Below are 18,070 nucleotides of genomic sequence, written 5' to 3'. Positions count from 1 at the left end.
ATTTTTGGATAATCAGAAGTGATTTAAAACACTTAGTTATTTAACTTAGGGGGGATTCAAACGTTTATAGCTAAATGGACTATCGTATACTAGGAGTGGTTATACTCGATGTAAACCAGAAATGATTAAACTCGTTATATCTTTTTAAAGATATTGGAACCCTTTAAGAATGCTTGAAGGAAAACTAGACGTAGTTTAGTTAGAGTGAACTAGTATAAAAACAAGTCTTTTCTTTGTTATCCTTTTACTGACTTTCTAAACGCTTTATAAAAATTCTTAAGTATTTAACACTGTTTATACACCGTCTAACCGCTACAAACAAAGTTTAGTACTAAATTGAGAAAAAAATTGTACACTCTATTCAAACTCCTCTTTCTTGAATTTATCTGGGGAATTTGTGGTGATATTGTTCAAAAATTTCACATTAGTAAAGAATTCAAGCGAAACATTATTTACAAATGCACTCCCTCTTAACCTAAAAAGTCATCAAACTCTAAAGCATATTTAGAATATGATAATTGACTCTAGTTTGAAACAACCTTTTATTATTTTTTATTTAACTCTTTTTTATAGGATAAAATTATGCAACCTAATTTGGTGTAAATTAGGGGAATTTGAGATTCATAAACACTCATGTTTTGTTTATTGATCATTTTCACTAGATTGTCTCCAATTAGTATCAATTTTAAAGTGCCATATGGTGCAATTAAATTGTAGTATTTGAATAATGGAAAATCTAAAGGAAAACATGAAATTTAAAATTGCTCATATTTGGATAAACTTTTGGAATGTAGAAAATATGAGAAGTTGAGAAATTGGATTTGAGGGGTTGAAAATTGACATAAATTAAAATAAAGATTCATATTGAATTTATTTTGATATGGTTCTTTCTAACTAAAACCTATAGAATGATTTTCAAAAACCTAAAAGAATATTGAGTATTTCAATGTTTTGTTGTTGCCTACTTAAAAGTTTAGAATTTATTGTGAACAACTACTCTGAGATATTTACATGGCGCCCCTTGCTTTTTACGTTTCAGCCATGACACCCTGTTTTCCAGGAACTATCCTTTGTTACCCTTATTTTTAAACAATCAGTTCTAACTTCTCTTGCCACATGTTTGCATGTACCTTCAGTAAATACCACTTTTACAAAATAACCAACTATTAGATAGTATCATATCATCACTATGCCAAACCAGTTCAGTTTGGTAACTCGCTCTAGCATTATACGGGTCAACAACACTAATCAGGAAAAATCTGCTCTAGTAAACGGACATCTCTCGACATATTTTGTACATATTTCTTAAAATAGTATACTAGGAGAAACTGCATATAAAATTTGCCCTAAAATTATATAACTAAAAACATAGATAGGAAAGAAAATATACATAAATTTTTCCAACGGTACCAATACAGAACGGACCATATATGTGCATCAGGCATAAGCGCTAAGCGGTTCATTTGTCGTTCTTTTTGGTCTCTTTCTTTCGTTTCCTTTCAGATTGAGGATCTTTGACTTTTAAATCATTGGAAAACGTCCTCAACAAGCCAGATAGATGTTCATTCCTATGTGCTTTAAACCAAAATACACAAAATTAAACAGATATAAACAAAACTCATTTTCGTTCTCTTGAAAAACATTCAAAGGTTATGAAACTAACCACAGAGTATCACATCTTCCATATTTACAGATTTACGATTCGCATGTTGAGCAAACAGACGAAGATCCTTAGCCACACCCTCTGCTCACATAACAGTTTCCTTCAATTTCATTATTTATGCTCAACACTCGCATATAATAAAACCTAAAACATAAGATATATGCACTGCTATATTGATACACTCGTAAGGGACATTATGTCATACACATTGCAATCACACGATTATAATACACGGTGCTGTTTAAGTTCACTCTAACAAGGTGCCGGCAGAAAAGGAATGTGCAGCGAAACTACGGTAATGTTTGTTACCTGTATACTTGAAGGCTAAGTCCGCGATGCAAGTGACTACTACTTTTGAAACTGTCATGCCGTTATGTTTTGCTGCATAATTGAATTGCCGTGCATGATAATTAGGAACTCGAATCTCAAACGAATGAAAAAAATGACATTCGTGAGAAGAAGAAGAAGAATTGAACCTTGAGATTCGGTGATGGCGATTGCAGAGAGCCTGAATTTGTCTCTCAAGATCTTCATTTCTGCGTCATTTTCCACTTCGCTGTTCGTGTCCGCGCTTTCCATAGTCGATTTTGTTTTCGATGGAGGAAACCGGATGGAGGGAATATGTTTATATTAGAGGGCACCTCTGATACATGGGCCTGACACCACACGATTTGGGTCCTAGTGACCCGGCCCAACTAAGCTTTTAATTTTTCCTTGAACGTTGAGTTGATGCTTGAGTGGCACTAAAGTGATGAACAATTAACGGTTCCAACTTCAGATTTAATGGAAATATAGAATGAAGTTATAGTTACAAGTTAACAAGGTGACGTCTTTCTAAGTTTTGACAGGCTTTGTTTTTAAATATAATATCTTAGTAGACATCACTTAAGTTATACACTCTTATCTTTTATAATATGTTTTAATTTTCTAAATTTATTCATAGATGCTTTAAAGGTTATTTAATCATAATATAAGGTTGCACTTTATATTTCAAATGTTGTACTTCATGAAGTATGATTATCTTGGAATAAATGTTATGGAATGAGATAAAATCAATGAGATTATGATGTAAGATTGTAATTAAGGAGGTAATATATATATATATATATATATATATATATATATATATATATAAAATGTAGTATCTAGTTACTCAGTACTTAATATATGCTTTTCATTTATTCATTAATTTATGTTTTCTTATTAGCTTAACTTAAGCATTGTATAATCATTTAAATGTGGATCTTTTCTTTGTCCGCTTTAAAAGCTCAATCCAATGAAGCAATAGATAAATTCTAGAAAAAGGAGTTTGAATAGAGTGTACAAATCTTTTCTCAATTTAGTACTAAATTTTGTTTGTAGGGGTTAGACGGTGTGTAGACAGTGTTGAATACTTAAAGATTTTTATAAAACGTTTAGAAAGTCAGTAAAAGGATTACAAAGAAAAGACTTATTTTTATACTGGTTCACTCCAACTAAACTACGTCCAGTTTTCCTTCAAGCATTCTTAAAGAGTTCCACTATCTTTAAAAAGATATAACGAGTTTAATCATTTATGGTTTACATCGAGTATAACCACTCCTGGTATAAAAAGTCATTAAACTTTGTAACAAAAACATTATTAAAAATATGATAAATGAAATTTAAAAATAATATTTATATTCATAAATAAGTACAGTAAATGACGATAATACAAGAAAAGTAAAAATAAAAAGAAGAATAATGACACGTCACGACCCACGTCACCAATGCATTAACTCCATTTGATAGGATTTAATTAAAGGGACTATATTGACACAATATTTTCCATCCAGGAATCAAATTGACTCTTTTTTAAAAACCAGGGACCTTTATGAGGATGATAAGCAAAACCGGGAACTAAAAAGGGCTATTAAGTCTTAACTAAAAAATAATCACAATAAAATTTTATTATTAATTAATTACTATATTTGTAAGAAGAATAATGATAAAATGACATATTTTCATATTTATATGATATAATACAAAAGTAAAATAATAAAATAATTATAAAAAGTAAATTTTTATATTTTTTTATATAAATGAAGAAAATAAAAAATAATAAAAAATAATGTAAAAAATGAATGTAAAAGTTTTCTGTCAAAGTATCATTCTTATTGTTACAAGCCACACACTAAACAGTTACTAGTTGGTGAGAGTAGCAAGGAGTGGAATAACTTGTTCTCATTAGGGACAGCGGGGATCACCAACCTTATCAATAGTCTTTTTAGCTTCGAAATCCTAAACTGACAGTGACTTCTTCATACTCTATTTATCTAACGTCCATCTATAGGAATCAGTGGGATCAGAACAAAAGACAATAACTGCGACAAAAATAGCGGAGATCCTTATCGCCATTATTTTAAATAAACAAATTTCCTTAGACTTATATCAGTTCAATTAAGAGTGTTCTTCATGGAGAACACTACTGGGTTGTGTGTGCTATGGGTTGTACTCTTGTTGGGGTGTGTAATTTCCTCAGAATCTAAGTATATAAGGTATAACACAACAACATCCATTGACCCTGGCAAGATCAACGTTCATTTGGTCCCTCACACTCATGACGATGTTGGCTGGTTGAAGACCATTGATCAGTATTATGTTGGCTCCAACAACTCAATTCAGGTCATTCTCAATCTCACTCCCACACATACATGCTGTCTCTCAGTTGCATTCAATGTTTTCATTTTAACTTTTGGGGGCAGGGAGCATGCGTTCAGAACGTGCTCGATTCCCTGGTACCCGCATTGTCGGCTGACAAGAATCGAAAGTTCATTTATGTTGAGCAGGTAAGAGTTGGGATATCTCACATTGAGTGGTGATATGATAAAAGCATTGAAGATAAGTGGTGTTTTGTATTTGAGTTAGTCCTTTGTAAGTTGTTCTTTGCTCTGGTTGTATTACAGGCATTTTTTCAGCGATGGTGGAGAGAACAAAGTGATGATATTCGGAACATAGTCAAGGGGCTGGTCAAATCTGGTCAATTGGAGTTCATGTATTCGCTTATCTTATCTTCTATCTCTGTAGGAAGTGTGGATTTGAAAGATTCACAAGCAATCTACTTTTCCACCTTCATACCCTCTAATAACTGAATGAAGCAATATTTTTGTTCTTATTATAGGAAGTCAATGAAAATTGGTCATGATGAATGTTCTTCTGCTTTAATGTATTAATAGCTTTCAGTTTCGATGACACTACTTTAAATGCTAAGGTTATGGGTTGCAGAAATGGAGGTTTTTGTATGCATGATGAGGCTGCTACTCATTACATTGACATGATTGATCAGACAACTCTTGGACATCAATTTCTGAATGAAGAATTTGGAGTGACTCCGAGAATAGGGTGGCAGATTGATCCATTTGGACATTCTGCTGTTCAGGCCTACTTGTTGGGGGCAGAGGTAGCATTAACTTGGCCGGGGAAAATGCAATCGAAGTATTTTACAAACAGATTTTTTTTTTCCGTACATTGGTAGTTGTTTCTTAAGCTGCGTTACTCTTGTTGCAATAGGTTGGATTTGACTCTCTATTCTTTGCACGGATTGACTATCAAGACAGAGCAAAGAGAAAAGATGAAAAAACTCTTGAAGTTGTGTGGCGGGGCTCTAAGAGCTTTGGTTCATCATCACAGGTGAGCAACCCAAAGCAGTTTACGCTTATAACTTGTATCGATTCTGCATAGGGCAATAACAACAAAAATCATGTTTTTCTTCTGTTGGATTCACTTCATTCTCCCCCAGTAGGCTTTTACAAACGGATCCTTAAAATTGTTCATGGATACAGATATTTTCCGGTGCGTTCCCTGAGAATTATGAACCTCCCAGTAATTTCTACTACGAAGTAAATGACGATTCTCCCATTGTTCAGGTAAAATCCGAGTCAAATACTACTTTAGGGCCAATTGCCTTTTTGTTTTTTTCCAGGAAGTGTGCTAAGTAAACTTCTTTTTGCCTTGAAGGATGATGTCAATTTATTCGACTACAATGTCCCTGAAAGAGTAAACGAGTTTGTCGCAGCAGCAATATCACAGGTATGTAATTTATCTTAAGAACGGATGACCGGTTCTCCTCTCTGGAATTTGCTTAGCTTGGTTTAAAATTCACTTTTAAAATGTTTACCGTACATGATTTAAATGTCCGAAATTCCAAGAAATGAAAATGTAGATTCTCCAAATGGAAAATGATTAGAAGTTTGTCCGTTGCACTTAAACTGATTGAACATTGCTTATAATGTTCTGTTTCAGGCCAATATTACGCGCACAAATCATATCATGTGGACTATGGGGACAGATTTCAAGTACCAATACGCGCAGAGCTGGTTTCGGCAAATGGATAAATTTATTCACTATGTTAATCAAGTTACTTATCTTCAACTCCTTCCGTAATTGACAATTTTCTTCTGTTTACTTGATTATTGCATTTATATGATTCGTTAGGCTGCCTAGTTTTCAATCTGCTCATGACTTTAAATCAAACTAAGCTTATTTCCAATAGTGGTTGACATACTAATGAGATAACCGACTCATGTTTATTTAGGATGGTCGGGTCCATGCCTTATACTCAACCCCATCAATATACACTGATGCCAAACATGCTACAAATGAGGCATGGCCAATCAAGACTGATGACTACTTTCCGTGAGTTCCAAAATGCAAAATATACAGTATTTCTTTCAGGAAGAAACTCCAATTGTAACTTATTCCTACAACATGATTTTGAAAGTAACATCTTGGTGGCTGCACTGCCTACCCAAAAGCAATCATTTCTTGTTTAGTTGCGTATTAGCGTTCCTTTTCGTTCTTCTAACTTGTTATTTGATCTCTGGATGATCAATATATCAGGTATGCAGATCGTGTGAATGCATATTGGACAGGGTATTTTACAAGCAGGCCTGCTCTCAAAGGTTATGTCAGACTGATAAGTGGATACTACTTGGTAAGGCTTCTCATTATTGTCAATTGAAGCAATTAAGTATTTGATTAAATTTGAGACGGCCTAGGAGGATAAACAAAGCTCCTCTTTTTGGAATATTTATTCAACCTTAACATCCCATAGGAATATGTTGGAAAGTTATCAAAGTTCTAAATTGGCCTCTTATTGGTCTTCAATCTTGAAACAGGCAGCAAGACAGTTGGAGTATTTCAAAGGGAAGAGTGCCTTAGGTCCAAAAACTGATTCATTGGCCGAAGCTTTGGCTATTGCTCAGCATCATGATGCAGTATCTGGCACAGAAAAGCAGCACGTTGCTAATGATTATGCCAAACGGCTTTCAATAGGTTATACAGAGGTAATAAAATTGTCTATATATCTGTTCTCTTAGAACTTTATTATTTACAATCTCAGAAATATATATATTTTTTTCAATATTTTGTTCAGGCTGAGAAAGTTGTTGCAGAATCACTTGGTTGTTTGACAGAGGGAGCAACCAAAACGGGATGTAAGAACCCACAGATTAAATTTCAACAGGCAAGTAGTGATGTTCTCAGTTCAACAACTGTGAGCTGTTAATTACTAGTCTTCAGATAACATCCTAAGGCACATGGATAATCTTTCTTCTCGATGTTCATTCTTTGTGCACAACGAGAAACTACTAAGTCAGTAGAGCTAAGTCAAAATTTTACAATTCATAACCATCACAAATCTTGTTAGCAATTATTTCAAGATAAAATCTGTAGTTGGAGTGAAAGGTTGTGTTACTTTTGAAACAGCTGAAAAAATATTAACATGTTTTGAATAATGAGGCTGAGTTGTCTCTTCTGTATTGTCATTACAGTGTCCACTTCTGAACATAAGTTACTGTCCTGCATCAGAAGTCGATTTCTCCAATGGAAAAAACCTGGTTAGGACTGATTCAAATCTGTTGCTTATTAGAACGCAGAATTTTATCGATTGAGATTTTTCTAATACATTGCTTCTTGTAGGAGATTGTTGTTTACAGTCCTCTGGGATGGAAACGAGAAGATATCATAAGGATTCCAGTGAGTGTCCTATCTGCTTCATCCATAAGCATTTGTTCAATACTTTATGTGCCAATTGATGCCTTCTAGTTGAAGCATTGTAATTGTAATACATTTGTTCTTGTCCAGCGTAATTATATACCATGCTTATCAACACGAATGAAGAATGTTTTGAAAATAGGAAATATCATGCTTCACATTATTTGCCTATCAAATCTGTCTTAGGTTGTCAATGAAAACGTTGGTGTTCGGGATTCCAGCGGGAAAAGAGTCCAATCCCAGTTGGTGCCAATACCTGATTTTTTTCTTGGTTTAAGAAATTATCACACTATGGCATACTTGGGAGTGTCTCCAACTGTGAAACCCAAATACTGGCTTGCTTTTCCAGCAACTGTTCCCCCACTTGGTTTTAGCACTTACTATGTATCCTATGCCCAAAATGAAGGTTAGTCTTGTTTTGTTATTCTCCTCCTGAAACTATAAATTCTGCTGGAGACTTTATTCTTTCCTAAAGAAGAAAATTTGCAATTGCATCGCAGCTACTATTTCAGATAGACATGCAGCTCACAAGCCAAAGAATGGAAGTGATATAATTACAGTGGGTCTAGAAAACTTGAAATTAACTTATTCTGTGACGGAAGGGAAACTTACTGAATATATCAACAGCAGAAGCAAGGTGTGTGATTTGGATGTCACATCCCTATTTGCCTACCAAAATCTTTACTATAATAAGCTAGTGCTTCTAAGGATGTTTATTCTATAAGGTTTACACGACATGCATTCTAAATTTCTGCTCACAATGAAAAAGGTGAAAGAAGCCCTAGAGCAGGCATATAAATTTTACGCCGGCAAAGGAGTTGATAAAGATGAAACTGTTCCTCAGGTGATAACATTTTTTTTATCCATAGATTTGAATTGATTATGATTAGTTATGTCAAGCAATTGATCTAAATCTTGTGAATTGCTGAAAGACATCTGGAGCATATATATTTAGACCTGATGGTTCACCATTTCCCATCAATTCCAAGAGGAAGAAGGTGAAGTTATCTACTTAGCAACATATATATTTAGTGGTATTGCTAGAACTTAATCAGTTGGTTTTCATTTGAAAAATTTCAGTCTCCTCTCATAGTTTTTCGGGGACCAATTGTGCATGAAGTGCATCAGCAGATTGATTCATGGATATACCAGGTACCATATAACATTATTTTTCTTACATATGTGTATAAAAGAAAGAAAGAAAGAGAGAAAAAGACACATAAAATAAGCAGAGTCAGATGTCACCCACTTTTTTCATATATGTACTTGGACAATGACGACAGAAGGAAGTGATACATTCCCTTTTTCTTTAATAAAGAAACGATCAGGATTTTCAGCTTTTTTCATTCTTTTAAATATCAATCTGTGTGGTGTAGATCAATGCAGTGAGTGCATAGTTTAGGTACATGTTAATTTTTTTTCCTTATTTAGTATCTGACTTATCTATAATTTATTTTTGTTTTAATAAATTTTCTTAAGTTTATATATATATATATATATATATATATATATATATATATATATATATATGTATATATAGTATTTAATAATCATTTAATTAATCCCATATGTTAATCTACAAACAGAATGTGTAGAGTTCTGAATAATACATTGTTGTGAGATATGAATAGAATTAAAAATTTTAGACTATTATACTTTTATAATTTGTAAATAGTTTGAAAAAAAAAAATACTTTTATCGGTTTCAGTTAAGTTTTACATATTTGACCATTAAAAAGTTAAGTTTTATTTAAAAAATATATATTTTCTGAATGGAAATTAGTCATTGTAAAAGTAAGTCATATTTTTGTACCAATAGTTTGTTAATTTATATTATATATATATATATATATATATATATATATATATATATATATATATATATATATATATATATATATATATATATATAATTTAGAAAAAGACAAATTGTACCACTTTAAAGCGCTTTTAAGAAAGGTTATAAAAGTTTTTTAAAAGAGACTATTGAATAAGGTGATTGGATTTAAAGTTTATAAAATTTATATTTGCTTAATTGAGTTCAATCTTAAATTTTTGTTTAATAAGACAAAGTAAATAAAATATTTAAGGAGCTAAATCTAATAAATTTAAAATGACTTCAAATTATTTACCATTTAATTCTATTATTAGTATGTGATAGTACATGAAAAATAAGATGATCGTCTAAAAATGGAACAAAAGGTAAAAAGTTTGTAAAGTTAGAAAATAAAGCGTAAAAGGAAATAAAGGGGACGTGGGATGAGTTATCCACACATCACTCACTTATCCTATGTATCATTGGCAAATGGAAAGGAATCACAGAAAAAAAAAGGTGAGTTTTCAATCTCACTTTTATAAAATGAAAATTTAGACTTTACCACCATCTTGCTTCTTTCAAACATTAACGGTGGTAAGAAGAATGTAACTAAGATGTTTTTGTAACACATTCAAGTTATTAAAAAACCGTAATCATAAAGATTCAGAGTTCAATATTTGACCATGGCTTAATTGAACAGACTACTAGACTGTACAAGGGCAAAGAACATGCTGAGGTTGAGTTTATTGTAAGTAATTGTTTTTCCTCCAAATTTCTTGACCAGGGTTTTCAAAATTTCATTGTGTAAGATTAATCATAATAAAGCTGTCTTTACATCAGGTTGGACCTATACCCATTGATGATGGAGTTGGCAAGGAAATTGCAACTGAGATTAAAACAAATTTGGCAAGCAACAAAACCTTCTATACTGATTCCAATGGACGTGATTTCATTGAGCGTGTAAGTCAAGCAGATTGACCGTTATTAGTTCTAGCAACGGTTTTCCATATCAAAGCTTAACCTAATAAATTGTTACAAATTTATAATGACTTACATTTACAGGTTCGAGACTACAGAAAAGACTGGCACTTGGAAGTGAATCAACCTGTTGCTGGAAATTATTACCCAGTATGTTCTGTTGAACCATGTTTGTTAGAAGATGCTACATTCAATATACACATGAAGACACAGTCCATGAAGTTGTTGATTAATGGAATCTAGTTGTTGCATGTTTCAGATCAACCTTGGGATTTACCTGAAAGATAAAAGGAAAGAGTTTTCTATTTTGGTAGATAGAGCTGTGGGGGGCTCCAGCATCATGGATGGACAATTGGAACTAATGGTTCATAGGTTTGTGATGTTGTTTAAAACCTCCAATCTTTTCATTGCATATTCTCCACAAATCAAACTCCACTATTTCCATTTTCTCTCTTTTGTATAGGAGGTTACTGGAGGATGATTCCAGAGGTGTTGCAGAGGCACTGAATGAAACAGTTTGCATCCATAATACATGCACAGGGTTAACTGTAAGTTAATCTATATAACATGTGTTTTGTAAGCCATTCTAGGAGCTTTCAAGTTACTAAAGCTACCACATAAGTTAGTTGAAATAAGTTATAAGCTAATATTTTAACATAAGTAGTTTATATAACTAATGTTACAAATATTTCCATTTAGTTCTTAATGTGTTGGCTAATTATAAGCTGGTTTTACCCTATTGCTCATTCATGATATACAATAAATTTTGCAGGTGCTAGGGAAATACTATTTCAGAATTGATCCAGTAGGAGAGGGTGCTAGATGGCGTCGATCATTTGGTCAGGAGATATACTCACCCTTACTTTTAGCCTTCACAGAGGTGATTATAGAATGATTATCAGAAAGTGTTTGAAAATATTGTGTTCCTAGTGAGCTGAACTTGTAACTCCCTACTCATGAATTTTCCTTCATTTTTTCACATATTTTCTAGAGTGACGCACACCAGGGAGAATCTCATGTCACAACCTTCTCGGGAATAGATTCCTCATACGACTTACCGGATAACGTTGCAATAATAACCCTCCAGGTGCATGTCTTTCATTTCATCAAATATTTGTTCAAAAAAGGCTTTTTTTTTTGTTCACTTATAATCTTAAGCCATCTTCTGGAACTCATCAGGATCTGGGTGACGGAAAAGTTCTCCTTCGGCTGGCACACTTATACGAGGTATATTCTCTTCAGTTGCTGTCTGCATGGTTACAATATATTACATCTGAGATGAATTTATCCTTCTTATGTTTCTTTGATTCAATTGCTTTTGAGCCCTGTTTTTCATCACACTGAATTCTTACTGTGATATACAAGATTGAGGAGGACAAGTATCTTTCAGTTAAGGCAACCGTAGAACTGAAGAAGTTGTTTTCCTCCAAGCAGGTAGAAAAAGATCACAACTAAATATCCTTTTCTTATAGCTAGTTTGTTTTTAGCATGCGATTGTCTAAGGTGCTTAATGTGCCTCAATTTCTGTGTTTCAGATAAAGAAAATAACTGAAGTGAGCTTATCAGCTAACCAAGAAAGAGCAGAAATGGAGAGGAAGAGATTGGTTTGGCAAGTAAAAGGGTCACCTCGAGAATCTAAGGTGTGGAGGGGAGGACCAGTAAATCCAGAAAATCAAATTGTAGAACTTGCTCCCATGGAAATTCGGACTTTTGTTATCAGTTTTAGGCCTTAAGAGTCCACCATAACAAAAATAACTAAGAAATTGTATCAGACTTTAGATGTTTCTAACATTATGTAAGCCCGAAAAAATAATAAATATGTTTAGCGTTTGTTTCGCTAAAGGTGTATGGACTCCTGCTCATTGCCACTAGTGCATTTGCTCCTATCCTTTTCCTTCGACATCTAACCTATTCTTTTAAATTACTATTTTTCTTTTCACACTAGAGTAAAAACGTTGTTTAACGTCACCCATAAGACGTCGATTAAAGGATGGCTCGATGTATATTGATAGATGATGGCATTACCGTAAATAAGTTGGTAAACAAGACGTCGATTTCTAGGGCACTCGACATCTATAATATAGTAGACGTCTGTTCTGCCCTAACCAGACGTCCAAGGACCCGAGGTTGGCGAGAAGACAGTCTTTTTTACCTCCATTGACGTCGGTTGTGAGGGGGGGCAGACGCCTATGCAAGCATGTGGATGGGCTAATACCAGGTATGTCAGCCAAACTCCAACCAATGGCCTTCTTGTGCTTTCTCAACATACCAAGCAACTTCTCCACTTGAACAAAATCAAGGGAGGTGGAAATGATCACCATTTTCTTTCTATCATCCTCTAAGTACACATACTTGAGGTTTTCTAGGAGCTGTTTCAGCTCAAGAGTGGGTTCCTGCAAGTCAGATTCAAGTGTACTTCCTGCAACATGGTTAATGTATTCTGACTCTAAAGAATTCACAGGTAAAGGCAAAACACCCATCTCATCACAATCCAAATCAATGTCCATCACAGATATGTCAACAACATCATCAATATCATGCATAGCATCAATATCCTGGACATCACAATCTTCATCAAAATCTACAACAATTTCCACATCATTCTCAAATCCTGATTCAAATCCAGATTCAATGCATGGATGTAAAGAAGATAGAAAAGAATGCTCTTTCTCATGCAAAGAATTAAACTCATCAAGAACATGTTTATCAATAATGTCATCCAACATTTCAATCCTAAAAACAGAATGGTCCTTAGCTTGAAATTGCATTGCATTAAGAATATTAAAGAGAACAACAATATCAGCAAATTCCATAGACAAAGATCCAGCATACACATCAATCTTGGTTCGGGCAGTTTTCAAGAATGGCCTGCCTAGGATAATGGGAACGGATGCAGGAGAGAATCCCTCCTCCATCTCTAAAACATAAAAGTCAGTAGGAAAAATCAATTAACCAACCCTAACCAAGACATCCTCTATGTAACCTGTTAGGTGGGTAACACTCCTATTGGCCAACTGAACGACCACACCCGTAGGTTGTAAAGGACCAAGAGACAAAGATTTATAGATAGACAAAGGCATGACATTAATAGAAGCACCTAAATCAAGCATGGCATTCTCAAATTTACTTTTTCCAATCACACAAGGAATGCAAAATATACCTGGGTCCTTGCACTTTTCAGGAATGTGAGGGACCGACTTACCAATAAGCGCAGATACATTCCTGCCCATGCTGATCCTTTCATTGCCTTTCATTTTCCTCTTGTGTGTGCACAGATCCTTCAAGAATTTGGCATACTTCGGTATCTGCTTGATGGCATCAAGTAGAGGTATGTTCACCTCTACTTTCCTGAAGGTCTCCAATATTTCCTTATCCACCTCTTCTATCTTTTTTCTAGGAAGTGCCCTTGAAGGGAAGGGAAGAGGGATAGGCCGATCATACAAAGGGGAAAATGCACTGGTGGTAGTGGTGGGAGAAGGAGAAGGTCCACCTGGAGGAGAAGAAAAACCACCGGGAGAGGAAGAAGATCCACCCACCTCAAATGTCTTGCTTGGACCAGAATGGTCCTATCTCCTATAAGAAGCAGCTGATGTGGGTGTAGGTGTAGGAATTGACTCTGAAGGCACAACCATCTGCTTCCCTGATCTGAGGGTTATGGCACTCACATTCTTCGGATTCTGCACAGTTTGGGATGGTAACTTATCAGAATTCTGAGACTACACCTGGTTTAGCTGAGTAGCCATCTGACCCATCTGGTGAGTGAGACTCTGTATGGAAACTCTGGTCTCCTGCTGCAACTGCAGGTTTTGCATAGTCATTTGTCTCACTAACTCTTCCAATGAAGGCTCAAAAGAAGTAGAAGGTTGGGCAGCTGGTTAGGCAGGTGTCTCTTGCTGTTGTTGTTGTTGCTGCCTTTGATTTTGTTGCACAGGTGGAGGCACATATCTGTTAGGATCTCCAGCATTCTGGAAAGGTGGCGCTGTTGACAAATTGGCAAGCGTACCAAATCGTACAAGTAATATAAATGGTAAGACCAAGTATCGTTTTCCCAAGAGACTCGAATGGCTTTCTCGTTCACGTGAATTAAAATAATAAGACTTGAAAATAAAAATTAATAAATTGGATTTGAGAACAAAAATATTAACATGCAAAATAAAGTTGATTCAATTGACAAAAGAAAACAATGGATGAATGGATGTTGTTGGGGGTTTACAATTTCATCTAATCCNCTCTCTCTTACCTACTACCCTTGAATATTAGTTTGATTAAGTCAATTGTTATGCGACTTTCTAAGCCTTCCCTTAACCCGGTCCCTCGGCGAAAAGGGCCTAATATTAACTTCTGGCTTGCTATCCCTAGCCTCCCCTAATAATTAATACCGCATTATAAACAGAAGTTAGCGCAATTGATCGTCCTACCCCTATCCCTAGGTGGTATTGCAAAATCAAGANACCACAAATAATCGATTATTGTAAGTGATAATCGATTATTCAAGTCCGTTACAGGTTTTTCAAAAAGTGATAATCGATTATATGAAGTGATAATCGATTATTCAAGTCCGTTACAGGTTTTTCAAAAAGTGATAATCGATTATATGAAGTGATAATCGATTATTCCTGAATGACTTGTGATAATCGATTATTGCTTCTTGATAATCGATTATTGGAGTTAAAAGCTAAGTTTTACAAGGTTTAAAAGACGTCCTACTACATTTAATTTCTACAAATTGCTATTAAATAATTTTAGACTCTTTTTCAACTAAGTCTTCTTGCAGCATCATCAAAACAATTGTCTTCAAGATTTACCAATACTCCTTATTGGTAACAATCTCCCCCTTTTTGATGATGATCAAAAATTCAAATTTTAAAAGCAACTTTGGTTATCCTGCAAAACAACGAGCTAACAAACAACAACAGAGTTAGCAATACCTATATCAATTTATACTTCTCCCCTTATATTATTCTTCTCCCCCTTTTTGATCATAAGCAAAAAGATTAAATTAAAAAGCTCCCCCTAAATATGATCTCCCCTTAAATATGATATCCCCCTAAATATGATCTCCCCCTCAATTAAACAATGTATGCATAAAACAAGAGATCATGTTATTCATAAAAGAAAGGATTACATAGACACCTTAAGGAGAAACATAAAAGACAGAAATATAACATAGAGATAAGAATAACAACCAATCAACAAAGCACTCAGACAAAAAAAATCCTAATTCTAAAATTAAGGACTTGGGATCTCTAGGGTGGTTGAAGGTTGAGGTGATTTTCAATATTTCCTAGATGAACATCAATGTCACGAATTTGATCAACCATATAACTTTCATGAGCTTCCTGCCATTCATAAATTTGAGTAAAGTGAGGTTTCAGGGCAAGACTCATATCTTCCAGTTATCACAAAAGTTCTCAATCAAAAGCTTCACCCCCTCTCTCTCTCTTTTTTTTTTTTACGTTGATAATCGATTATTACTTTAAATAATCGATTATTTGTGATCTAAATTGTCAAAATCCAAAATTTTTAGGTCGAGATAATCGATTATGACCCTCTGGTAATCGATTATTGACGTTAATTTCCGAAAAACAGATATTTGGGCCAAATTTTCAACCTAAAACACATCTATCATTCATAAAATGTCTTCTAAGATCATAGGGTAAAGATATTCCCTTAAATGGCTCTCACCCTCATAAAAAGAGAGATGCAATTTATAAAATTTGAACTTTTATAAAATGAGAGGCAAATACAAGATGAAATACCAAAGTATAGATGAATAACCACTTATCTAACAGCCTTATATATCTCCCCCTCAAATGAGTACAAGGTATCACAAGATCATGTCATAAGATGTCAAACAAAAGTTTCTCTTAAACTCAAAAACAGATTTTGAAAAATGTTTCAAGATTTGTTCAGTCCAAAGCTATGCAGAAATGCTCACAAGGCAGTTCAGAAAAGAATTTACAATTTTGAAACCAGTTTCAATATTTCTTAGCAAATCAAATTCAACTTTTATTAGACTTAATCAATGTTTCTGCAATCAATTTATAAACTATAATGAAAACAACAATAGCTAGTATGAAGATGATCACATCACAACTGCTCCAGGTTTGACAGGATAAATTAAAACTTTCCAAACAGCAATTGTGATTTATGCATTTTCATATCCCAAACTGTTCAATCCCATGAATCCAGCTATGCATATCAAAACAACATATATAAAATTTAAACACAAAAGCTGATTCAGATTTTATCTTTCAATAATTGTGAAACCAAAAACTTCACAATAAAAGTTGTGCAAATTTTATCAGTTCATTTACTGCATACAAACTCTCAATGTGCATTAACATAACTCATATGGTATACATTTGAACTTAAAACTAAATCTCCACAGAAACAACTTTAAAACAGAATTGTTAATTTAATTATCAAATGTGTTTAATCATCCAAAAATGCCAATGAAAACCAACTCATTTAAATGACTTTTTCATAATTTTTGATGCTAGACAGAGATTATACCAAAGGTAACTTCAAAGTACTCATGAAATTGAATATTAAACCAGTTAAGCACAAATTCAATTTATAATTTATAACAAATCACTAAAATATCAATTCACATGACTAAACATAACAAAGATGAAATTCAACACATGAACGTCTCAAATAGATTAATTTCATTGATAAAAATGTGCAAGCAGACAGGAACACTCCATAGGATGAATGAAACAGTGATGAACATATCATTTGCTCAAACAGAAATGAATATAATAGTAACCAAAGATTTGAAGATCAAACATAGCAAATTGCAACAATACACTTTGAATACTACTTAGCTCAATCACTTGGTGCTCGAACCAAAGCTTTGGATATCACTTGATTGATTCACTTCTTGGCTTGGAGCATCAATTCCAAAAGCAGAATATCATAAAGTTCTCTTCTCCTTTTGAAAAACTTATTCTGCAAAATAAAGCAATAGAGTTTTTGGTACACATAATCTTATTTGGGTCCTTGAGGTTAGAGACATTACTTTACGATAGGAATCCAAGTATATTTTCCATTTGGAACTCCAAAATGTTTAATGTTGCATTTGTTAGAAGTGTGTCCCTTTTTCATGCAATAGAAACAACAAACATCATGCACTTTGTTTTTAGCAAAGGTTCCTTTCTCAACCCATACCCTACGGGTTCTTTTAATTTGAGGTTTCCTATGTTAATGCATGTTCTTGTTTTTAACATTTTTCTTTCTAAAACCATTTTGAACATGTGAAATAGATTTGGTGGCTTAAGCAAGCAAATTTTCAAGAATATCTATGTCAAACTTGTGACTTTTACAAGACAGACACTCAACAGGTTGATTATTTGCATCAGATTCGGATAATTTCATTTCAAGATTACTAATTTTGTTTCTCAAAACCACTTCTTCATCTAATGCACTTGCATATTTAATTTTCAATTCCTTAAACTTATTTTTCAAATTTTTATGATCTGCATCTAATTTCTCATATTCATTTAACAATTCAAGAAAAGCTTTTTGTAAATCAAACNCACTAGTGTCAAGGCTAGAGCAACTTACTTGGCTTGTAGTGTCATCAGTAGCAACCATCAA

At 33.8% G+C, this 18,070-nt stretch overlaps 2 protein-coding genes across 3 annotated transcripts; one reads left to right on the top strand and one right to left on the bottom strand.

Moving 5' to 3' along the window:
* Nucleotides 1–1,146: 1,146 nt before the first annotated feature.
* On the bottom strand, nucleotides 1,147–2,258 carry LOC106761741 (protein MHF1 homolog). Its single transcript, XM_014645313.2, has 4 exons — nucleotides 2,140–2,258; nucleotides 1,973–2,044; nucleotides 1,664–1,744; nucleotides 1,147–1,575 (listed from the first exon to the last, which is right to left on the bottom strand). The coding sequence occupies exons 1-4, from the start codon at nucleotides 2,240–2,242 to the stop codon at nucleotides 1,460–1,462; spliced, it is 372 nt and encodes a 123-aa protein (XP_014500799.1). The 5' UTR covers nucleotides 2,243–2,258; the 3' UTR covers nucleotides 1,147–1,459.
* A 1,657-nt stretch (nucleotides 2,259–3,915) lies between these two features.
* LOC106762474 (probable alpha-mannosidase At5g13980) lies at nucleotides 3,916–12,368 on the top strand. 2 transcript variants are annotated; one of them, XM_014646412.2, is made up of 29 exons: nucleotides 3,917–4,306; nucleotides 4,387–4,470; nucleotides 4,588–4,676; nucleotides 4,907–5,081; nucleotides 5,192–5,311; nucleotides 5,464–5,547; nucleotides 5,639–5,710; nucleotides 5,924–6,037; nucleotides 6,216–6,316; nucleotides 6,521–6,614; nucleotides 6,799–6,966; nucleotides 7,056–7,145; nucleotides 7,453–7,518; nucleotides 7,601–7,657; nucleotides 7,862–8,081; nucleotides 8,176–8,312; nucleotides 8,445–8,519; nucleotides 8,608–8,673; nucleotides 8,756–8,827; nucleotides 10,191–10,238; nucleotides 10,331–10,450; nucleotides 10,553–10,618; nucleotides 10,728–10,840; nucleotides 10,932–11,016; nucleotides 11,241–11,348; nucleotides 11,460–11,555; nucleotides 11,648–11,695; nucleotides 11,834–11,902; nucleotides 12,004–12,368. In XM_014646412.2, the coding sequence occupies exons 1-29, from the start codon at nucleotides 4,097–4,099 to the stop codon at nucleotides 12,199–12,201; spliced, it is 3,045 nt and encodes a 1,014-aa protein (XP_014501898.1). In that variant the 5' UTR covers nucleotides 3,917–4,096; the 3' UTR covers nucleotides 12,202–12,368. The 2 variants fall into 2 exon arrangements, with proteins under 2 accessions (XP_014501899.1, XP_014501898.1); XM_014646413.2 differs by lacking the exon at nucleotides 4,387–4,470 and having other exon boundaries at nucleotides 3,916–4,306.
* Nucleotides 12,369–18,070: the final 5,702 nt, after the last annotated feature.

The sequence above is a fragment of the Vigna radiata genome, chromosome 5, assembly GCF_000741045.1.
Source record: "Vigna radiata var. radiata cultivar VC1973A chromosome 5, Vradiata_ver6, whole genome shotgun sequence".
Classification (NCBI taxonomy): Eukaryota; Viridiplantae; Streptophyta; class Magnoliopsida; order Fabales; family Fabaceae; genus Vigna; species Vigna radiata.
Note: the sequence above shows the minus strand (reverse complement) of the source record. Positions and strands in the feature narration are given on the sequence as shown.